Below are 25,242 nucleotides of genomic sequence, written 5' to 3' on the forward strand. Positions count from 1 at the left end.
GCTCCCCACATGAAGCCTGCTTCTCCCTCTGCCTGTGTCTCTGCCTCTCTCTGTCTCTCATGAATAAATAAAATATTTAAAAAAACAAAAGAAATGCAACTAATTTTTTTGCATTGATTTTATATACTGTAACTTTGCTGAGTTCTTGTATGAGTTCTAGCAATTTTGGGGTAGAATCTTTTGGGTTTTCAACATAGAGTATCATGTTATCTATGAAGTTTTGTTCTTCTGAATGTCTTTTATTTCTTTTTGTTGTCTGATTGCTGAGGCTAGGACTTCTAGTACTATGTTGAATAACAGTGATGAGATTGGGCATCCGTGTCATGTTCCTGGCCTTAGGGAATGGCTCTCAGTTTTTCCCCATTGAGGATGATATTTTCTGTGGGTTTTTTGTATATGGATTTTATGATATTGAGGAATGTTCCCTCTATCTCTACACTGCAGAGGTTTTATCAAGAAAGGAAGGAATGTTGTATTTTGTCAAATGCTTTTTCTGGATCTACTTAGAGGATCATATGGTTCTTGTCCTTTCTTTTATTAATGTGGTTCATCACATTGATTGATATGTGGATGTTTAACCACCCTTACAGCCCAGGAATTAATCCTACTCGGTCATCGTGAATAATCCTTTTGATGTATTATTGGATTGTATTAGCTAGTGTGTTAGTTAGATTATTTATATCTATATTCATCAGGAATATTGGTCTGTAAATCTTTTTGGTGGAGTCTTTGTGAGATTTTGGGATCGAAGTAATGCTGGCCTCATAGATTGAGTTTGGAAGTTTTCCCTCCTTTTCTACTTTTTGAAGCAGCTTCAGAAGAAGGAGTCCTAATTTTTCTTTAAATGTTTGTTAGAATTCTGCTGAGATGCCATCTGACCCTGGACTCTTGTTTATTGGGAGATTTTAAAAAATATTTATTTTATTTTATTTGTGTATTTTTTATTGGAGTTCGATTTGCCATCATATAGTATAACACCCAGTGCTCATCCCATCAAGTGCCCTCAGTGCCCATCACCCAGTCACCCCTTCTCCCCACCTGCCTCCCCTTCCATTACCCCTTGTTCATTTCTTAGAGTTAGGAGTCTCTCATGTTTTGTCTCCCTCTCTAATTTTTCCCACTCATTTTCCTTCCTTTCTCCTATATTCCTTTCACTATTTCTAATATTCCCTGTATGAGTCAATCAGAGGACAATCATTATATGGTTTCACTCATATGTTGGGAGATTTTTGATGACTGCTTCATTTTCTTTGCTGGTTACGGGTCTGTTCAGGTGTTTTTATTTCTTCCTGTTTCCGTTTTGGTAGTCTATAAGTTTCTAGGAGTGCATCCATTTCTTTCAGATTGCTAAATTTGTTAGCATAGAGTTGCTCATAATATTGTCTCAGAATTGTTTTATTCTTGATTATTGGTAGTGATTTCTCCTCTTTCATTTATGATTTTGATTTTTGGGTCTTTTCTATTTGAAAAGTCTGGGTAGGGGTTTATTTATCTCAATTATTTCAAGGAACCAACCCTACTTTCCTTGACCTGTTTTACTGGCTTTTTAAAAATTTTTTTGATTTTTTTTTTTAAATCGTTGATTTTTTTATTTCTGATCAAAAAAATTCTGATAGATTTGATATCTGATCATTGATTTCTGCCCTAATCTTTGTTATTTCTCTTCTCCTGCTGGAGTTAGGCCTTATTTGCTCTGTAATGTTCTGTTATATATTTGAGACTTTTCTTGTTTTTTGAGAAAGGCCAGTTTTGCTATATGCTTCCATCTTAGGATCACTTTGCTGCATCATAAATGTTCTGAAATGTTGTATTTTCATTTCCATTTGTTTCCATGTATTTTAAAAATTCTTCCTTAGTTTCTTGTTGACCCATCCATTCTTAGTAGGATTCTCTTCCATGTATTTATGGTCCTTCTATGTTTTTCCTGTAGTTGCTTCAAGTTTTAAAGCACTGTGTTCTGAAAATATGTATCATATTATCTCAAACATTTTGTACTGGCTGAGTCCTGATTGTGACCTGATATGTTATCTCTTCTGAAGAGTGTTCCATATGCATTTGAGAAGGATGTGCATCTGCTGGTTTAGGATTAAATGTCTGAATGTATATGTGAAGTCCATCTGGTTCAGAGTGTCATTTGAAGTCTTTGTTTCCTGGTCAATCTTCTACTTAAAAGATCTGTCCATTGCTGTGAGGGAGCGTTAAAGTACCCTACTATTATTGTATTATTATCAATGAATTTCTTTAGGTTTGTTTTCCTTAGCTAGGATCACAAATATTTATGTGTTAGATCTTCTTGTTAGATAGATGCTCTTATTATGATATATTATCCTTTTTCATCCAGGATGGATGACTCTGTGTAAGTGGCTGTATTGTACTATGTGTTGGTGTTTTGTTCCCTGAAGGCTTTCAGCATGGGATGGGATAAAAAAGGCTTTCAGCATGGTGGGATAAAAATGATGGTGTCACAGTAGTCCATGATGGTCTGCTTTTGTTGATTTTGATCCAGTTCTCTGTGCCTCCTGGATCTAGGTATCTGTGCTTTCCCTCCAGATTAGGGAATTTTTCAGATATTATTTCTTTCTCTCTTTTTTAAAGATTTTATTTATTTATTCATGAGGGACACACAGAGAGAGGCAGAAACATAGGCAGAGGGGGAAGCAGCCTCCCCTGTAGGGAGCCTGATGCAGGACTCGATCGCAGCATTATTACCTGAGCCAAAGACAGACACTCATCCACTGAGCCACTTGGGTGTCCCTCAGCTATTATTTCTTGAAATAAATTTTCTGCTTCCTTTTCTCTCGTCTTCTTCTGAGAGTCCTGTACCATGGATGATATTATGTTTGGTGTAGTCACTGAGTTCCATAGGTCTATTCTCCTTTTGCATAATTCTTTTTTTTTTTTTTTTTTTTTTTTTTTTTTGTTCAGCTTGGTGACTTTCTTCCATTACTCTATCTTCTAGGTCACTAATTCATTCCTCTGCCTTTTCTTTCTGCTGTTCATTCTGTCAATCATTAATTTAGTTTATTGTGCTCTTCCTTTCTGCTGTTTGTTCCTTATCTCTTTGTTAAGGTTCTTACTCATGTCTTGGACTTTTCTCAATTCCAGTGAGTCCTCATGCTCATTGCTTTAAATTTTCTATGAGGCATATTACTTTTATCTGCTTCGCTTTGATTGGGTTGTCCTATTCTTCCAATTTGCATAAATTTCTCTGTCTCCTCATTTTGTCTGCTTCTTTGTGTCTGTTTATGTGTGTTAAGAATGTCAGCTATGTCTTTTTCTCTTAAAAGTAGTGACTTTATGAAGAGGAGGTTCTGTGTAGTGTTCCCTGTGCACTGGAACCTGGCACTTGAGTAGAGTATCCTATGTGTGTTGCTTACATCCTGCTTTTGTGTCATAGTCATTTTTCCTTTCAGTTCAGTCACCTGCACTGACTCTTTGCCTGTTGTGGACACTGCTTGTTCTCTGTACTTAGTAGAACCCAGGTAAGGCAACTCTTAGGGGTTGTGCCTGCTGGAGAACTTGGGGGTAGGGTAGTAGTTTTAGCCAAATTTTCTTTGTGCAACTAGTCTTATGCTGGATCCCTTGAAGTGCTGAGGCAATGGGAGTCTTGGCTTCAGTGTGAGAGGATGTGGGTTGCTGGGCATGGTGTGTGATGATAGGTGTGCATGCTGGTTCAGGTGTGCAATGGTGGCTGTGCACCCAGCAGCTGGGCAGGGATTATATGCAGCTTAACAAAATTTTCCCTGAGCTCAGGGCTGAGGCTGGCAGGCTTGGAATGTGGGGGTCCTCAGGAAAACTTGTGGACATGGCACATTGCTAGCAATTTGGTTAGCTACTGTCTGTGCAACCCAAGGTCCTGCAGATGGCCCTGTGTTTATGCTGGGGAATGGGAGAGCAAAATGACACCTGTTGGGTCCTTCATTTTCAGTGACATCTCCTAACATGCTCTGAAATCAGTATAAATGGATATGTCTCCTGTTTGCCCTCAGCACTATGTAAACTACCATATTTTTAAAGATTTATTTATTTATTTATTCATTTATTTATTTATGATAGACGTGGAGAGAGAGAGAGAGAGAGAGAGAGAGAGAGGGAGGCAGAGACACAGGAGGAGGGAGAAGCAGGCTCCATGCTGGGAGCCTGATGTGGGACTCGTCCCAGGCTCCAGGATCGAGCCCTGGGCCAAAGGCAGGCGCTAAACCACTGAGCCACCCAGGGATCCCTAAACTACCATTTTTTATGTTACCTCCATGCACAGGTTGCTGAATCTTTAAGGGGAATGATACAGCTATCACTAGTCCTCTAGGCTTGCCCAGGGTCAAGTCAGTGGGCATTTAAAGCTCCAGGTAGGTTTTAAGCCCCATTGGTTATACAAACTCATAGAATTCAGCCCCTCTGGCTTTAAAAATCAAAAGCTACGTGGGTTTGTCTTCCCTGTGTGAACTCCCTGGCACAAGGATCTGTTTCTCTCCCCTCTCTGCACATGCAGGTCCCTCCCTCTTATGAACAGTCTTCCTCCCCCTTTCTGACCTTCCTAAACATTCAGATGCAGCTTCTTTTGTGTATTAAGTCATGGAATTTGTTTTGCTAGCGTTTGGATCACTCTCTGATTTATTAACTTGGATGTGGGTGATATCTATTTGTAAACATGGGATACAGTGAACTGTGTCCTACTCTGCCATCATCCCAAGCTCCCCCGTATTAATTATATTAATTAAATGGTTAAAAGGCAGAGTATAGGTGTTATTAATCTGTCATGCTAATCTGTTGAAATAATCTTTTTTTTTCAGCTACCAACCTATAGTTGACTATGTAGATGCTCAATTTGAGGCTTATCTTCAAGAAGAATTGAAAATTAAACGTTCCTTCACTGACTACCATGATTCCCGTATACATGTGTGCCTTTACTTCATTTCACCTACAGGACATTCTCTGAAGTCTCTTGATCTATTAACAATGAAAAACATTGACAGTAAGGTGTGTTAGATAAATCCATCAGCCTATTAAGATTTGATAATTATTTTGTGATAATGTATAACTTGAAGGTATTTGAATACAAGAATTTATATGTTAATGTTAAAATATAATTTTTTCTATTAATCTTTAAAGCACTTCTCTTAATTTCCAAAGTATAGCATTGCAACGTACCACAGACTTAGTAGTCTAAACAGAAATTAATTTTCTCAGTTATGGAAAGTAGAAGTCCAATATGAAAATGCCACCAAGGTATTTTTTTCTTTGAAAACCTATTTTTTTTTTTAAATGATAGTTGCCTTCTCACTGTGTCCTCACATGGTGTTTCCTCTGCACATATCTGATGTCTGTATGTCTGTTTCTTACTGGGGGTTTGGGCCTCAACATAGGCACCGGGGTGGGATGATAATACATTCAGCCCATAGCATTTGATAAACTTCAACCTTAGTTTGCTTTCCAGAAAAATTTAATTAGGTATTAGGAAAATAAGATACAGGTTAAAAAATAATAAGATAAAAATTTACAGTTTTTTTGTGATTTAAGATAACAGAGATTGTGGTAATTTATCTGTAATTTTCAAATTGAATTCATTCTACATCACTATAAAGCAATCCCATTAACATTTATCCGTTACCACTGATTATGTGAAACATGAAGTTTTCATGATCTTGGTTAGTGGTCTATCACAGAGGATTCAGAATGCAATATGTATGAATATATTTTTTCCAGTAGAGGGTAAATATATATATATGAAAGAAATTTTTATGCCATGAGTTCTTTTTTATCCTTTATTAGGGTAAAGAGAGAAAAAGTACAAAATCTGGTTTCTTTTTATCAAAGAAGTCTTGGCTTTTGCTCTATATGGTTCAAACTGGAAAGAAATTTTGTATTTTAATGTTACATGTCACCAAGTTTTTAAAAAGAAGTTAGACTTCTAGTTAAAATCAAGAGCTGCCTCAATTTCTTTATTATTAGTATATTCAATTGCCAGGGACACTCAGTTTTATTTTTAATATTATGGGTAGCTCTTATCATGAAGCAATTTCCAGATATAGAAAATTGTTAATTTTTTTTTACAAGAACATACAGGAACAATGGGGTGGGCAATGGTGATTTTGTGTGTCTATTGTCTTCTCTTCTAGGCTGCTCAGTTCCCTTCTGCAATAAGTGACTTTCATTCCTCAAGTCTAAATATCTAAATTATTAACATGGAAATTTTCCATTTATTATATGTTAAGGTTTTACTATCATTAGAAGATAGCTTTCTTAGCAATACAATCCAAGATATTTGAATCTACCTTAGAAGTTGTATGCTTTTTATTGTGGAAGGAATTATTTAAGATTCTAAAATTAGGTAAAAATTTGAACATCCGTGTTATTATTGAAGCCCTAGATTTGTACAAGGATTTTTTAAAATGTGCTTTGAAGAATCTAAAACAAAAACAATACACCTGGAGCTTATTTTTATGCATTCTTACCATATCACAAAACTTGATATTATGTAGCTATGATTTAATAAGATAACTTATCATAATAATAATAAAATGTATCTTAGAATTTTGCAAATTTTTTTATTTCTACAAAGTTTAATTATTAAAATGTAGGAAGAGAGGAGTGATCATATTGTAGAACTAGGAAAAAAGTTTATGAATAAAATTTCAACCTCAAATATACAATATAGAAATAATACCTTTTTACAAATTACAGATATATTTGTGAGCAAAGTGTTATACACATGTATACATGTCGTCAGCCTTCAGAGTATGGTAACAAAAGAAGGGTCTATTATTTTTAGATGGCCTTTGGAAAACACAAGCAAATCTATCTACAAAGGCATGGATTTATGGAGAAAGGGATGCAAATGAATGGCAGGTAGAAGGACAAAATTAATTTAGGGTACAGTTTTGATGAAAGCACTCAGTTTAATAAGACATCAAATTGATAATGAATTAATTGGACTATCTTATTCTACTACTTACATTTTACAAACTCAAATGTGTTGAAAGTGTAAGAAAGCTTGAGAAAAGAAATTTGAAACCTCTATACCTGAATTCTAACAAAAGGTTAATCTTCAAAAGTATTGATGAAAATCAGTACTTGGAAAGCCATTTTGTGAGGAAGGTACAGTAGTAGCCAGTGATTATCTAGTTGTAAAAATTTATTGTCAGAGCTTGTAAGGTTTTGATGTAAAAATTCCAAGATTAACAACAAATCCTCAATGGTAGGATTTTGTTTGCTACCTTATTTACAGGTGAACATTGTACCATTGATTGCCAAAGCAGATACAATTTCTAAATATGATTTACAGAAGTTCAAGTGTAAAATAATGACTGAATTGGTTAGTAATGGCATCCAGATATATCAGTTTCCAACAGACGATGAACCTACTGCTCAGGCGAACTCTTCAATGAATGTAAGTTTTTTTTTTTTTTATGAATGTAAGCTTTTAACTATTGCATATCAATTCTATTTTGTGCAAAAATAAAAATATAATTTATAAGTAACAATATTAGTAATAAATTGTCACTTGTATCTGACAAAGATACTTTAAAACCTATTGCAAAATCTCTTTTCTTTCCTCTCCTCACTTCTCTCTTTCATCTCTCCCTCCCTCCTTTTTCTTCTTTCTTTCTTTCTTTCTTTCTTTCTTTCTTTCTTTCTTTCTTTCTTTTCTTCTTTCTTCCTTCCTTCTTTTTTCTTTCCTTTAGTTATTCTCCTCTACTACCTCTAAGACCTCCTCTCACCAATATAGGCAACCACTAATCATCTTCCCTATTGTAGATGATTTCTCTGTTCTGAACACATCATATGAATAGAATTAATGATACTTGATCTTTTCGTGTACTTATTGGCTATTAGTATATCTTCTCAGAGAAATATTTGCTTGTATTTCTTTTAAAGGTTCTGGAAAATGGAAAAAAAGATTCATTTTTAAGTGAACTTTTGTCTTTTTATCATTGGTCTGTAGATTATTTATATATTCTAGACACAAGTTTCTTATATGTTCCTCAATACAACTTGGAAGTATTTTCTCCCAAGCTGTTGGTCATTTCCTCACTTTCTTTTTACCATCATTTGAAACACAAAAGGTTTAATTTTGATGAAGTCCAATTTATCTGTTGTTGTTGTTGTTGTTGTTGTTGTTGTTTACAGTTTTGGTGTCATATCTAAGACTACCTTGCTAAATCCAAGGTAATAAATTTTTATGTTTTCTTCTAAGAGTTTAAAAAATTATGGTAAAATACACATAACATGAAATTTACCATCTTACATATTTTGCAGTGTACAGTGGAGTGGTATTAATCATTCACAGTTTTGTGCTCCCGCCATCACATCTATCCACAGAACCCTTTTCACAGTGCAAAACTGAAAGCCTGTATGTAACTCCACATTATCCCTCCCCATAGCCCCTGGAAACTACCATTGTACTGTCTGTCTATAAATTTGACTGGTCAGGATAATTCCTGAGAAGAGAATTATGCAATATTTGTCCTTTAATGTTTGTACAACTATTTCTTGGAGTCCTATATTTGATTACTCTGAGTATATTTCAAGAAGTGGAATTGTTAGATTTTATGGTAATTTTATGTTTAATTTTTTGGAGATCTGTCATACTGTTTCCATAGTGTCTGCACTAATTTTCATTATTAACTGCAGTGTGCAAGTATTCTAGTTTCTCTACATCCTAACCAATGCTTGCTCTTTTCTGTTTTTTTTTTAAATAATAGCTAATCTTAATAGATGTGAGGTGTTATCTCACAGTGGTTTGATTTGAATTTTCCTAATGATTACTGATGTTGAACATCTTTATATGTGCTTTTGACATTTGTATATTCTCAATGAAGGAATGTCTAAATATCCATTGTATTTAGTTGTCTCATTTGTTGGTGTGCAGTTGTTAATAGTATTTATTTATTTTTATTTTTGTTTCTGCAAAGTTAGCAGTAATGTGTCTCTTTCATATCTGATTCTAGTAACTTGAGTCTCTTCTTTTCTATCTTGGTTGATCTGACTAACGGTTGTCAATTTTTTCAAAGAATCCATTTTTAATATCTTTCATTTTTCTGTATTTTACTGTTCCTTATTTTTTCTTTTTTTGTATATTTTTATTGGAGTTATATTTTCAACATATAAGACTGAGTGTTCATCCCATCAAGTGCCTAACTCAGTGCCTGTCACCAATCACCCCATCCTCCCGCCCACCTCCTCTTCCACTACCCCTTGTTCATTTCCCAGAATTAGGAGTCTCTTCATGTTTTGCCACCCTCTCTGATTTTTTCCACTCATTTTCTCTCCTTCCCCTATGATCTGCCCTATTTTTTATATTCCCCGTATGAGTGAAACCATAAGATGATTGTCCTTATTTCATTAATTTGCACTTTACCCAGTATATTGCCTTCCTTCTGCCTGCTTTAGGTTTAGAATTTTTTCCTTTTTTAGTGTCTTAAAATAAGTGGTTAGGTTGTGGATTTGAAAATTATCTTTTTTCTTTTGTAAAATTTAAAATTAAATAACAGGGATGCCTGGGTGGCTCAGCGGTTAAGTGTCTGCCTTCAGCTCAGGGTGTGATCCTGGAGTCCCAGGATCGAGTCCTGCATCGGGCTCCCTGTATGGAGCCTGCTTCTCTCTCTGCCTGTGTCTCTGCCCCTCTCTCTCTCTTTCTGTGTCTCTCATGAATAAATAAATAAAATCTTTAAAAAATTAAAAAATTAAATTAAATAACATAGAGTGTATTATTAGTTTCAGAGGTGGAGTTTAGTGATTCATCAGTTGCATGTAGCATCCAATGCACACTAATCAAGTGCCCTCTCTAACATCCATCACCCAGTTAATTGCCCCATCCCCCATCTATTTCCCCTCCAACAACTCTCAGTTTGTTTCTTATAGTTAAGGAACTATAGGAACTATAGAAACTCTTATGGTTTGTTTCCATCTCTGATTTCATCTTATTTTATTTTTCCTTCCTTTCCCTTCTTTTCATCAGTTTTTCTTAAATTCCAACAGATGAGTGAAATCATATGATATTTGTCTTTCTCTGACTGATTCATTTTGCTTAGCATAATACTCTCTATTTCCTTCCACGTCATTGCAAATGGTAAGATTCCATTTTTTGATGCCTGAGTAATATTCCATTGTATACATATCACATCTTATTTATCCATTCATCATACAATACGTATTTGGGCTCTCTCTCCATAGTTTGGCCATTGTGGACATTGCTGCTATAAGTATCAGGATGCATGTACCCCTTTGAATCAGTATTTTTGTATCATTTGGGTAAATACCTAGTAGTGCAATTACTGGATCTTAGGGTAGTTCTGTTTTTAACTTTTTGAGGAACCTCCATACAGTTTGCATTCCCACCAACAGTGCAAGAAGGTTCCCCTTTCTACACATCCTTTCTAATACCTGTTGTTTCTTAGGTTGTTAATTTTAGCAATTCTCTCAGGTGTGAGGTGGTATATCATCATGGTTTTGGTTTGGTATTTCCCTGATGATGAGTGACATTGAATATCTTTTCAAGTGCCCCTTAGCCATTTATATGATCTTTGGAAAAGTGTCTATTTCTGTCTTTTGCCCATTTTTTAACTGGATTATATGTTTTTTTGGTTGTTGAGTTTGAGAAGTCCTTTATAGGTTTTGGGTAGTAACCCTTTACAGATATGTCATTTGCAAATATCTTCTCCCTGTTGGTTGCCTTTTAGTTTTGTTGATTGTTTCCTTTGTGGTGCAACAGCTTTTTATCTTGATGAAGTCCCAATAACTCATTTTTGCTTTAGATTCCCCTGCCTCAGGTGATATGGCTAATAAAAAGTTGCAAGGCTGAGGCCAAAAAGATTTCTGGCTGTGTTCTCTAGGATTTTGATGGTATTCTGTCTCACATTTAGATCTTTCATCCATTTTGAGTTTATTTTTGTTTTATGGCATAGGAAAGTGGTCCAGTTTCATTCTTTTGCATGTTGCTGCCCAGTTTTTCCAACACCATTGTTGAAGAGACTTTTTTCCCTTTGGATAGTCTTTCCACTTGTTTGAAGATTAGTTGATCATAGAGTTGAGGGTCCATTTCTGGGTTCTCTATTCTGTTCCATTGATCTGTCTGTTTTTGTACCATACTGTCTTCTTTTAAAAAAGATTTTATTAAAAGAAAAGATCTTATTTATTTATTTATTTATTTATTTATTTAACACAGAGAGAAAGTAAGAGCACAAGCAAGGGAAGTTGCAGAGGGAGAGAGCCTACAGAAGCAGACTCCCCACTGAGAAGGGAGCCTATTGTATGGCTCAAACCCAGGACCCTGGCATCATGACCTGAGCTGAAGGCATCACACTTAACTGACTAAGCCACCCAGACACCCTAGTATCATACTGTCTTGATGGCTAGCTTTATAAAATAGCTTGAAATCCAGAATTGTGATAGCTCCAGTTTTGTTTTTCTTTTTCACAATCATTTGTCTATTTGAGGTCTTTTCTGGTTCTGTACAAATTACAAATTACAGGCTTATTTGTTCTAGTTCTGTGAAAAAGGTTGGTGGTATTTTGGTAGGGATTGCATTCAATATGTATATTTCTTATGTATGCTAAAATATAGACATTTTAACAGTGTTTGTTTTTTGAATACATGACCATGAAATATTTTTCCATATATTTGTGTCCTCTTCAATTTCTTTCATAAGTGCAGAGATCTTTTACTTCTTTAGTTAGATATATTCATAGGTATCTTACAGTTTTTGGTGCAGTTGCAAATGGGATCGATTTCTTGGTTTCTTTATCTGCTGCCTCATTATTGGTGTATAGAAATGTAACAGATTTTGGAGGAAGACGGTGGAGGAGTAGGGGACCCTAGTTTTATCTGGAATTCAGCTATATAGCTATCAAATCATTCTGAACACCTATGAACTCAACCAGAAATTTAAGGAAAGAATTGTTGCAATTTTTCAGAGAGAAAAGAGACCACTTTTTGCAAAGTAGGAGGTGTGGAGATGTGAATTCCAGGCTATATATTGGAAGATAAATGGGTGGAGGCAGGGGAGGGTACCTCCAAAAGCGGGGTACCAGAAAGCAATATAGCAGCAGAGTGTAAAATCAAAACCTTTACAAGTCTGCTCCAGTGAGGGACATTCCTGCCTGAAAGGCACTCAGGTGGTGAGCAGGTGGAACCTTAAGAGGGACAGTGTGGTCTCAGGATCCCTGGGATCATAAAAAGAACACGGGTGTCTGAGTGTGGCCGAGCTCCCAAGGATTAGAGCAGGGAAGCTAGCTGCAAACATAGAGCCCAGGAATGGGCTTTCAGCTCTGTGTTGCCATAAACCACAAACTGTGGCAGGGTCTGATGACCACTCTCAGCAGGGGTCTAGCAAGGGGCAGAACCATGGCAAGACCCCTAATCATCCCCCAAGAGGAGTGGCACAGGTGCACACCACCAGAGTCTTTAAAGTTTGGAGACTCAAAACAGGTCGCAAGCCTGAGATAAAAGTGCTTGGTCACAGGCTGTGTGAACATGGAGTGTGGATGGAAACCAGGGACACAAGAGTGATTGCTTTTCTGTGAGGGCTCACTGAATATTGGGGGTGCAATCTTTCAGCTCCAGAGCTGGAGATTGGGAGACTGCCATTTTCATTTTAATCCCCTAAAGTGGTATGGGAAGCCTCCAGGGAACAAAAGCAAAGAGAAATCCTGAGCCATTTACACTGAACCTGGCCCCTGACTAGGGCGGTGTAATTCCCACCAGGCAAAGCCACCTGAGAATCAACACATCAGGCCCCTCCCCCAAAAGACCGCAGGAACATCTGGCTAACACCAAGGTTACAGATCACACAGAACTGCAAAACTGCAGCACGAGGGGCAAATGGTATATAGAATTCATGTGTTTTTTACCTCATGATTCTTTAGTCTTTCAGTTTTAATATATTTTCCTTTTTAACTAATTTCTCATTTTATCAACTCTTTTTTAAAAGTTTTGTTGAATTTTCATTTTTACAGTTATATTCTATCTTTTCATTGTATATAATTTAATTTTTGTAAATGTGTAAGTTTTTCTTTCTTTACAATTGCGGGATCCAGTTTTCTTCTAAAAGAAGAAGAAAGAAAGAGAGGGGAGCAGTAGGTATATTTGAGTAAATTATAGCTCATAAATTCCCCAATCTGGGGAAGGAAATAGGCATTCCAGTCAAGGAGGCACAGAGAACCCCCTTCAAAAAATTAGGTCAACACCTTGACAGGTAATAGTGAAGGTTGCAAATTTCAGAGATAAAGAGAAAATCCTGAAAGCAGCTCAGGCAATAGGTCTTTAATCTACAAGGGTAAAAATATAAGGCTGGCAGCAGAGCCATCCACAGAGACCTGGCAGATGAGAAAAGACTGGCATGATATATTCAAGTGCTAAATGAGAAAAATATGCATCTAAGAATACTTTATCCAGCAAGGCTGTCATTCAGAAAGGAAAGAGAGATTAAAGAGCTTCCAGGACAAACAGAAACTAAAACAATTTGTGATCACTATATCAGCCTTGTAAGAAATATTAAAGGGGATCCTTTAAGTAAAGAGAGAGTCCAAAAGCAACACAAACCAGAAAAGGAAAGAGCCTATATCCAGAAACAGTGACTTTACAGGGAATACAATGGTATTAAATTCATAGTTTCAATAGTTACTCTAAATGTAAACAGACTAACTAATCCAATCAAAAGATACAGGGTAGTAGATTGGATAAAAAAAAAAAAAAAAAAAAAGCAAGACCCATTGATATGCTATCAACAAGAGACTCATTTTAGACCCAAAGGCAACTCCAGGTTAAAAGTGCGGAGATGGAAAACCATTTATCATGCCAATGTCCATCAAAAGAAAGCTGCAATGGCAATCCTTATTTCAGAAAAATTAGATTTTAAACCAAAGAGTGCAATAAAAGATGAAGAAAGACACTATATCATAGCTAAAGTGTCCATCCAACAAGAAGATCTAACTATTGTAAATATTTATGCCCCTTAAATGGGAGCATCCAATTATATAAACCAATTAATAGCTAAATTAAAGAAATACATTGATAATAATACCATAATAGTAGGAGACTTTAACACCCCACTCAAAGATTAGAAGATCAACAAAGATCAGAAGATCTAAATTAAAGGAATACATTGATAATAATACCATAATAGTAGGAGACTTTAACACCCCACTCAAAGATCAGAAGATCAACAAGGAAATAAAAACTTTGAATGACACACTGGACCAGATGGACTTCACAGATATATTCAGAGCAGTTCATCATAAAACATTCTTTATGATACACATTCTTTTCCTGAATGCATATGGAACATTCTCCAGAATATGCCACATAATGAGTCACAAATTTCGTTTAAAGTAGTATCAAAGGCCTGAGATCATACAATGCATATTTTTAGACCATAATGTTTTGAAACTTGAACTCAATCACAAGACGAAATTTGGAAGGAATTCAAACACTTGGAGGTTAAAGAATGAATGGGTCAACCAGGAAATTAAAGAAGTTAAAAAAATTATGGAAACAAATGAAAATGGAAAAAAAACAATGGTTAAAAACGCTTGAGATGCAGCAAAAGTGGTTCTAAGAGGGAAGTATATAGCAATGCAAGCCTTTCTCAAGAAATAAGAAAGGTCTGAAATACAGAAGCTAACTTTACACCTAAAGGAGCTGGAGAAAGAATGGCAAATAAATCTTAAACCAAGCAGAAGAAGAGAATTAATAAGGATTAGAACAGAAATAAATGAAATAGAAATTAAAAGAACAATGGATCAATGAAAGTAGGAGCTGGTTCTTTGAAAGAATCAGTAAACTTCTGGCCAGACTTATCAAAAAGAATAGAGAAAGGACTCAAATAAATAAAATCATGAATGAAAGAGGAGAAATGAAAAAAAAAAAAGAAAGAGGAGAAATAACAAACAACACAAAAGAAATACAAATAATAAGAAAAACATATTATGAGCAACTATATGCCAACAAATTAGGTAATCTGGAACAAATGGATTCATTTGTGGATTCATTCCTAGAAACTTATAAACTACCAAAACTGAAACAGGAGGAAATATAAAACATTAACAGACCTTTAAACAGCAAAGAAATTGAAGCAGTAATTTAAAATCTCCCAAAAAAATGAAATTCCAGGGCTGGATAGCTTCTCAGGGGAATTCTACCAAGAATTTAAAGAACTAATACCTATTCTGAAACAGCTCCAAAAAATAAAAATGGAAGGAAAACTTACAAACTCATTCTATGAGACAAGCATACCTTGATCCCAAAACCAGACAAAAACTTCACTAAGAAGGAGAATTATAGACCAATATCTCTGATGAACATGGATGCAAAAATTCTGAGCAAGATACTAGCTAGTATGATCCAACAGTACATTAAAAGGATTATTCACCACAGACATGTGGAACTTATTCCTTGGCTGCAAGGGTGGTTCAACATCCTCAAATCAATCAATGTGATACACTACATTAAAGAAAGGACAAGATGCATATGATTCTCTCAATAGATGCAAAAAAAGCATTTGACAAAGTACAACGTCCTGTTTTGATTAAACAAAAACAGTCCATAGTGTAGGGATAGATAGGTGCAATTGCACCCAAAACCATAAGATACCTAGAAATAAACTTAAACAAAGAGGTAAAGGATCTGTACTCTGAAAATTATAGACACTTATGAAAGAAATTGAGGAAGACACAAAGAAATGGAGAAATATTCCATGCCCATGATTGGAAGAATAAATATTGTTAAAATATCTATGCTACCCAAAGCAATCCACAGATTCAAAGCAGTCCCTATCAAAATACCATTAACATTTTTCACAAAGCTGGAACAGAAATCCTAAAATTTGTATGGAGCCAGAAAAGATCCCGAATAGTCAAAGTAAAGTAATGTTGAAAAAGAAAACCAGACCCAAGGGCAATACAATGCCTGACTTCAAGTTGTACTACAAAGCTATGATCAGCAAGACAGTGTGGTGCTGGCACAACAACAGACACATAGATCAATGGAACAGAATAGGGAACCCAGAAATGGCCCCTCAACTCTATGGTCAGCTAATACTCGACAAAGCAGGAAAGAATATCCAATGGAATAAGGACAGTGTCTTCAACAAATGGTGTTGGGAAAATTGTACAGCCATGTGCAGAAGAATGAAACTGGACCTTTTTTTGTTGCATCACACAAAAATAAACTCAAAATGGATGAAAGATCTAAATGTGAGATGAGAACCCATCAAAATCCTAGAGGAGAATACAGATAGCAACCTCTTTTAGGTTGCTTCCACCAGACAGCAGCTTTTTGCTATACACATCTCCAAAGATAAGGAAACAAAGGCAAAAGGGGACTATTAGGACTTTGAGATTAAAAACTTCTACACAGCAAAGGAAACAGTTGACAAAATCAAAAGACAACTTACAGATTTGGAGAATGGATTTGCAAAAGTTTTATCAGGTAAAGGGTTAGTATCTAAAATCTACAAAGAACTTATTAAACTCAACAGTCTAAAACACATAATCCAATCAAGAAATAGGCAGAGGACTTGAACAGACTCTATTTCTCCAAAGAATACATACAAATGGCCAATAGACACATGAAAATGCTCCACATTACTTGGCACCAGTGAAATACTGATTATTGAATATTAATTTCAAAACTTTGAAAAGATACCAGCTCACATAAGTCAGAATAGCTAAAATTAACAGATCAAGAAATGCTATATGTTTGCAAGGATGTGAGGCGTGGAGAGAAGGGAACCCTCTTATGCTGTTGGTGAGAATGCAAGCTGGTACAGCCACTCTGGAAAACAGTAGCAAGATTCCTCAAAATAGGAATAGAACTACTCTAGGACACAGCAATTGCACTGCTAGGTATTTACCCAAAAGATACAAATGTAGTGATCTGAAGGAGCACATGTTTCCCAATGTTTATAGCAGCAATATCCACAACAGCCAAACTATGGAAAGAGCCCAGATGTCCTTTGACAGATGAATAGATATATATAAATAGATAGGGATATAGATAATAGATATAGATACAGATAGATATATACAGTCAGAGATCCAAAAATGAATCTTGCCATTTGCAATGTTGTATATAGAACTAGAGGGTCTTATGCTACGTAAAATACGTCACTCAGAGAAAGATAATTATCATATGATTTCACTCACATGTAGAATTTAAGAAACAAAACAAAGGATCATAGAGGAAGTGAGGGAAAAATAACACAAGATGAGATCAGAAAGGGAGATAAATCATAAGACCCTTAAGCATAGGAAAGAAACTCAGGGTTGCTGGAAGGGAGGGAGTAAGGGGATGGGTTAAGTGGGTGATGAGCATTAGGAAGGGCCCATGATATAATGAGCACTGGATGTTATATACAACTAATAAACTGAATTCTATCTTGAAACTAATAATACACTATATGTTAATTAATTGAATTTAAATAATAAGAAATGTAACAGAATTCTGCACTTTGATTTCATATCCTGAGGCTTTGCTGAATTCCTATGAGTTCTAGCAATATTTTTGTGGAGTCTTTTGGTTTTTCTATATAGAATATCACATAATTTGTAAATCGTGAAAATTTGACTTCTTCCTGCTAATGTAGATGACTTTCATTTATTTTTGTTGTCTGATGGCTGAGGCTAAGACTTTCAGTAACGTGTTAAGTGATAATCATTAGAGTGGACATTTTTGTCTTTGTACTGATGATAGGAGAAAGACTCTTATTTTTTTATTTTTTATTTGACAATGACCTGTAAAACATTTATTATTGCCCTTTTCATGTCATCTTGATTTATATTTCTACTTAAAAAGAATAACAAACTTCTAAAATATAATACTTCCTTTGATTTGATTTTTTGTATATTTTTATTGGAGCTTGATTTGCCAATATATAGTATAACACCCATGCTCATTCCATCAAGTGTCCCCCTCAGTGCCAGTCACCCAGTCACCCCATCACCTCGCCCACCTCCCCTTCCACTACCCCTTGTTCTTTTCCTAGAGTTAGAAGTCTCTCATATTCTGATATTTCCCACTCATTTTCTCTCTTTTCCCCTTTAATCCCTAATTAAGAATGATATTAGTTGTGGGTCTTTCATATATGACCATTAAGATGTTGAGTTGTCTTCCCTCTATTCCAACTTTGTGGAGGGTTTTAATCAGGAAAGGATGCTGTATTTTTGTCAAATGATTTTTCTTAATCTAGTGAGAAGATGGTGTGGTTCTTATCCTTTCTTTTTTTAATGTGATGTCTCACGTTGATTAATGGATGTTGAACTGCTCTTACAGCTAAGGAATAATCCCATTTGGTTGTGCTGAATAATCCTTTTAATGTACTGTTGGATCCCATTAGCTGGTATATTTGCTGAGAATTTTTACATCCATATTCATCAGCGGTATTGCTCTGTAATTCTCCTTTTTAGTGGAATCTTTAGTTTTAGGTTCAAAGTGATGCTGGCCTCACAGAATGAGTTTGTAAGTTTTTCTTCCATTTCTATTTTTTGGAACAGTTTTAGAACTGGTATTAATTCTTTAAATGCTTGATAGAATTCCCCTGGGTAGCCATCCAGCCCTGGAATCTTGTTCATTGGGAGATTTTTAATTACTGTTTCATTTTCTTTCCTGGCTATGTGTGTCTTCGGATTTTCTATTTCTTCTTGTTTTAGTTTTAGTAATGTGTAAGTTTCTAGCAGTGTGTCTATTTCTTCTAGATTGTCTAGTTTGTTGAAAGATAATTTTTCATAGTACCCTTTTATAATTGTTTGTGTTTCTGTGGTGTTAGTTGCGATCTCTTTCATTTGTGATTTATCTATTTGTATCCTTTTCCTTTCTTTTTGAATATCTGACTAGGTGTTTATCAATTTTGTTAATTCTTTTGAAAAATCACCTGTCAGTTTTGTTAATCAGTGCTACTGTTTTGTTTGTTTGTTCCCATATCATTTATTTCTGCTCTAATATTTATTATTTTCCTTCTTATACTGACTTTAGGCTTTATGTACTATCCCTTTCTTAGGTGCTTTAGGTGTAAGTTTAGATTTTGTGTTTGAGACTTTTCTTGCTTCTTGAGGTAGACCTGTATTGCAAAATACTTCCCTCTTAGAACTCCTTTTGCTACATCCCAGAGATTTTGGGCTCTTGTGGTTTCATTTTCATTTGTTTCTATGTATTTTTAAAATTCTTTAATTTTTTTGTAAACCCATTTATTCTTTTTGAAGATTTTATTTATTTGAAAAGAGAGAGAGTAAGAAAAAGCACAACCAAGGGGTGGTGCTGAGAGAGGTCAAGCAGAATTTCCACTGAGAGATGAGCTTGATGTGTGCTTTGATCCCAGGACCCCAAGACCATGACCTGAGCTAACGTCATATAATCAACTGAGCCACCCATGCCCCAATTCATTTATTATTTGGTGGGATGTTCTTTAATCTCCATGTATTTGAAGTCTTTCCAAATTTTTTCTTGTGGTTGACTTCCAGTTTCATATTGTTTTGGTCTCAAAATATGCATAATATGATCTTGATCTTTTTGTACTTGTGGAGGGCTGATATGTGATGCAGTATGTGATCTATTCTATAGAATGTTCCATGTGCGTTCAAGAAGACTATGTATTCTGCTGCTTTAGGATGAAATGTTCTGAATATATCTGTTTAGTCCATTTGTTTCATTGTGTCATTCACAGCCCTTGTTTTATTGTTGCTCTTCTACTTAGATTATCCATCCATTGCTGTGAGTGGGGTGTTAAAGTCCCACACTGTTATGTGTAATTATTAATGAGTCTCTTTATGTCTGTTATTAATTGGTGTATATATTTAGGTGCTCCCAAGTTGGGGGCATATTTACCATTGCACGTTCTTGATGGGTAGAAACCTTAATTATGATATATTTCCCTTATTCATCACATGTTATAGTCTTTGTTTTAAAATCTAGTTTGGATAGGCAGGGAAAAATGGCAGAAGAGTAGGGGTCCTTAATTCACCTGGTCCCACCAACTTACCTAGATAACATTCAAAACATCCTGAACACCTACAAATTCGACCTGAGATTTAAAGAGAGAACAGCCAGAAACTACAGAGAGAAGGGTTTTTCGCTTCTAGGAAGGATCATCTAGAGTAAAATTTACTTAGGTTGTGGTTGATATTCTTGACTCAGCCTGCTCGTACAGCCACTCTGCACTGAACAAAATGACTAGAAGCAAGAATTCACCACAAAGAAAGAATCAAAAACAGTATTATCTGCCACAGAGTTACAGAATTTGGATTACAATTCGATGTCAGAAAGCCAATTCAGAAACACAATTGTAAAGCTACTGGAAGCTCTGGAAAAAGCATAAAGGACTCAAGAGACTTCGTTACTGCAGATTTCAGATCTAATCAGGCCAAAATTAAAAATCAATTAAATTAGATGCAATCCAAACTGGAGGTCCTAATGATGAGGGTTAATGAGGTGGAAGACAGAGTGAGTGACAGAAGATAAGTTTATGGCAAGGAAGAAAGCTGAGGAATAAAGAGAAAAACAATTAAGACATCATGGGGAAAGGTTAAAGGAAATAAATGACAGCATCAGAAGGAAGAATCTACATATAATTGGGGTTCAAGAAAAGGCCAAGAGGGCCAGAGGGCCAGAGAGTATATTTAAACAAATCATAGCTGAGAACATCCCAATATGGGGAGGGAAACACGTATTCAGATCCAAGAGATAGAGAGGTCTCCCCAGCCAAAAAAAATGAAGAAAACAGTTCAACACCTTGACATTTAATAGTGAAACTTGCAAGTTCCAAAGCTAAAGAGAAAATCCTGAAAGCAGCAAGAGACAAGATACTCTCAACTTATATGGGGAGAATATCAGACCTCTCCACAGAGACCTGATAAGCCAGAAAGCACTGGCAGGATATATTTAAGGTGCTGAATGAGAAGAACATGCAGCCAAGAATACTTTATCCAGCAAGGCTCTCATTCAGAATAGAAGGAGAGAGAAAGAATTTCCAGGACAGGCAGAAACTGAAAGAATATGTGACCACCAAACCAGCTCTGCAAGAAATATTAAAGGGGATCCTATAAGAGAAAGAGGAAGCCCAGAGAAACAATCCACAAAAACAGGGTCTGAATAGGTATTATGATGACACTGAATTCATATCTTTCAATAGTTACTCTAAATGTGAATGGGCTAAATGATCCCATCAAAAGACACAGGGTTTTGACTGGATAAAAAAGCAAGACCCAACTATTTGCTCTCTACAAGAGACTCATTTTATTTATTTTTTATAAACTTACTTTTATTGGTGTTCAATTTGCCAACATATAGAATAACACCCAGCGCTCATCCCAACAAGTGCCCCCCTCAGTGCCCATCACCCAGTCACCCAGACCCCCCGCCCACCTCCCCTTCCACCACCCCTAGTTCATTTCCCAGAGTTAGGAGCCTCTCATGTTCTGCCTCCCTCCCTGATATTTCCCACTCATTTTTTCTCCTTTCCCCTCTATTCCCTTTCACTATTTTTTATATTCCCCAAATGAATGAGAGCATACAATGTCCTTCTCTGATTGACTTATTTCACTCAGCATAATACCCTCCAGTTCCATCCACGTCAAAGCAAATGGTGGGTATTTGTCGTTTCTAAAGGCTGAGTAATATTCCATTGTATACATAAACCACATCTTCTTTACCCATTCATCTTTCGATGGACACTGAGACTTCTTCCACAGCTTGGCTATTGTGGACATTGCTGCTGTGAACATTGGGGTGCAGGTGAAGAGACTCATTTTTAGACCTAAGGACACCTCCAGCCTGAAAATGAACAGGTGGAGAACCATTTACCATTCAAATGGTTCTCAAAAGAAAGCTGAGGTAGCAATCCTCATATCAGATAAATTAAAGTTTATCCCAAAGACTATAGTAAGAGATGAGGAGGGACACTATATCATACTTTAAAGGGTCTATCCAACAAAAAGACCTAACAATCATGAATATTTATGACCCTAATATGGGAGCTGCAAGTATATCAATTAATAACCAAAGTGAAGACATACTTAGATAATAATACATGTATAGTAAGAGACATCAACACACTGCTCTCAGCAAATGACAGATGTTTTAAGCAGAACATCACCAAAGAAACAAGGGTCTTAAATGATACACTGGACCAGATGGATTTCACAGATATTTACAGAGGGAAATAGATTGCAGTACAAGACTCCCTCAAAAAATTGGAAAAAACTCAAATACACAAGCTAACTTCTCACCTAAAGGAACTGGAGAAAGAACAATGAGTAAAACCAACACCAGGCAGAGGAAGAAAGATAATAAAGATTGGATCAGAACTCAATGAAATATAGACCAGAAGAGCTGTAGAACAGATCAACAAAACCAGGAGTAGGTTCTTTGCAAGAATTAATAAGATAGATAAACCCCTAGCCAGCCTTCTTAAAAAGAAAAGACTCAAATCATGAATGAAAGGGGAGAACCACACCAATACCAAGGAAATACAAACGATTATAAAAACGTATTAGGAGCAGCTATACTCTAATAGATTAGGCAATTTTGAAGAAATGGATGCATTTCTGGAAAACCACAACTTACCAAAACTGGAACAGGAAGAAATAGAAAACCTGAACAGGTCAATAACCAGGGAGGAAATTGAAGCAGTCATCAAACACCTTCCTAGACACAAGAGTCCAGGGCCAGATGGCTTCCCAGGGGAATTCTATCAAACGTTTATAGAAGAAACAATACCCATTCTACTAAGACTCTCTGAAAGACAGAAAAGGGATGAAGTACTTCTAAACCCATTTTATAAGGCAGCATCACCTTAATGCCAAAACAAGACAAAGACCCCACCAAAAAGGAGAATAATAGACCAATATCCCTGATGACGTCAGATGCAAAAATTCTCACTATGATACTAGCCAGTAGGCTACAACAGTATATTAAAAGGATATTCACCATGACCAAGTGGGATTTATCCCCAAGATGCAAAGATGGTTCAACACTCGTAAAGCAATCAATGTGATTCATCATATCAACAAGAGAAAAAACAAGACCCTATGATCCTCTCAATATTTGCAGAGAAAACATTTGACAAAATACAACATCCATTCCTTTACCTCTTTGGTTAGGTTTATTCCTAGGTATCTTATGCTTTTGGGTGAAATTGTCAACGGGATTGACTCCTTAATTTCTCTTTCTTCAGTCTCATTGTTAGTGTATAGAAATGCCATTGACTTCTGGGCATTCATTTTGTATCCTGACACACTGCCAAATTGCTGTATGATTTCTAGCAATCTTGGGATGGAGGCTTTTGGGTTTTCTATGTAGAGTATCATGTCATCGGCGAAGAGGGAGAGTTTGACTTCTTCTTTGCCAGTTTGAATGCCTTTAATGTCTTTTAGTTGTCTGATTACTGAGGCTAGGACTTCCAGTACTATGTTGAATAGCACTGGTGAGAGTGGACATCCCTGTCTTGTTCCTGATCTTAGGGGAAAGGCTCCCAGTGCTTCCCCATTGAGAATGATATTTGCTGTGTGCTTTTCGTAGATGATTTTTAAGATGTCGAGGAATGTTCCCTCTATCCCTACGCTCTGAAGAGTTTTGATCAGGAATGGATGCTCTATTTTGCCAAATGCTTTCTCTGCATCTAATGAGAGGATCTTATGGCTCTTGGTTTTTCTCTTGCTGATATGATGAATCACATTGATTGTTTTACGAGTGTTGAACCAGACTTGTGTCCCGGGGATAAATTCTACTTGCTCATGGTGAATAATTTTCTTAATGTATTGTTGGATCCTATTGGCTAGTATCTTGCTGAGAATTTTTGCATCCATGTTCATCAGGGATATTGGTCTGTAATTCTCCTTTTCGGTGGGGTCATTGTCTGGTTTTGGAATTAAGGTGATGCTGGCATCATAGAACGAATTTGGAAGTACTCCATCTCTTTCTATCTTTCCAAACAGCTTTAGTAGAATAGGTATGGCTTCTTCTTTAAACGTTTGATAGAATTCCCCTGGGAAGCCATCTGGCCCTGGACTCTTGTGTCTTGGGAGGTTTTTGATGACTGCTTCAATTTCCTCCCTGGTTATTGGCCTGTTCAGGTTTTCTATTTCTTCCTGTTCCAGGTTTGGTTGTTTGTGGCTTTCCAGGAATGTGTCCATTTCTTCTAGATTGCCTAATTTATTGGCGTATAGCTGTTCATAATATGTTTTTAAAATCATTTGTATTTCCTTGGTGTTGGTAGTTATCTCTCCTTTCTCATTCATGATTTTATTAATTTGAGTCTTCTCTCTCTTCTTTTTAATAAGGCTGGCTAATGGTTTATCTATCTTATTAATTCTTTCAAAGAACCAAGTCCTGGTTTTGTTTATCTGTTCCACAGTTCTTCTGGTCTCGATTTCGTTGAGTTCTGCTCAAATCTTAATTAACTCTCTTCTTCTGCTGGGTGTAAGATCTATCTGCTGTTTTTTCTCTAGCTCCTTTAGGTGTAAGGTTAGCTTTTGTATTTGAGTTCTTTCCAGTTTTTGAATGGATGCTTGTGTTGCGATGCATTTCCCCCTGAGGACTGCTTTTGCTGCATCCCAAAGATTTTGAATGGTTGTATCTTCATTCTCATTAGTTTCCATGAATCTTTTTCATTCTTCCTTAATTTCCTGGTTGACCCTTTCATCTTTTAGCAGGATGGTCCTTAACCTCCACGTGTTTGAGGTCCTTCCAAGCTTCTTGTTGTGATTTAGTTCTAATTTCAAGGCATTATGGTCTGAGAATATGCAGGGGACGATCCCAATCTTTTGGAAATGGTTCAGAACCGATTTGTGACCCAGTATGTGGTCTATTCTGGAGAAAGTTCCATGTGCACTTGAGAAGAATGTGTATTCAGTTGCGTTTGGATGTAAAGTTCTGTAGATATCTGTGAAATCCATCTGGTCCAGTGTATCATTTAAAGCTCTCGTTTCTTTGGAGATGTTGTGTTTAGCAGACCTATCAAGTATAGAAAGCGCTAGATTGAAGTCACCAAGTATAAGTGTATTATTATCTAAGTAAGTCTTAACTTTGGTTATTAATTGATTAATATATTTGGCAGCTCCCACATTCGGGGCATATATATTGAGGATTGTTTTTTTTTTTTTTTTTTTTTTTTTTTTTTTAAATTAACTTTTTTTTTTTTTTTTTTTTTTTTTATTTATTTATGATAGTCACAGAGAGAGAGAGAGAGAGAGAGAGGCGCAGAGACACAGGCAGAGGGAGAAGCAGGCTCCATGCATCGGGAGCCCGACGTGGGAT

The 25,242-nt window shown here is 36.1% G+C and overlaps 1 protein-coding gene across 3 annotated transcripts in view; it reads left to right on the forward strand.

Moving 5' to 3' along the window:
- SEPTIN14 (septin 14) overlaps window positions 1-25,242 on the forward strand; it is an 81,472-nt gene that overhangs the window by 32,022 nt on the left and 24,208 nt on the right. For 2 of the 3 annotated variants that reach the window (XM_038562872.1, XM_038562871.1), the window contains exons 5-6: window positions 4,791-4,977; window positions 7,226-7,387. In XM_038562872.1, the coding sequence (XP_038418800.1) occupies window positions 4,791-4,977; window positions 7,226-7,387 (349 nt within the window). Of the gene's footprint in view, window positions 1-4,258; window positions 4,347-4,790; window positions 4,978-7,225; window positions 7,388-25,242 lie in introns of all 3 variants that reach the window. The other variant, XM_038562873.1, reaches the window with a different exon arrangement.

The sequence above is a fragment of the Canis lupus genome, chromosome 18, assembly GCF_011100685.1.
Source record: "Canis lupus familiaris isolate Mischka breed German Shepherd chromosome 18, alternate assembly UU_Cfam_GSD_1.0, whole genome shotgun sequence".
NCBI classification, from domain to species: Eukaryota; Metazoa; Chordata; class Mammalia; order Carnivora; family Canidae; genus Canis; species Canis lupus.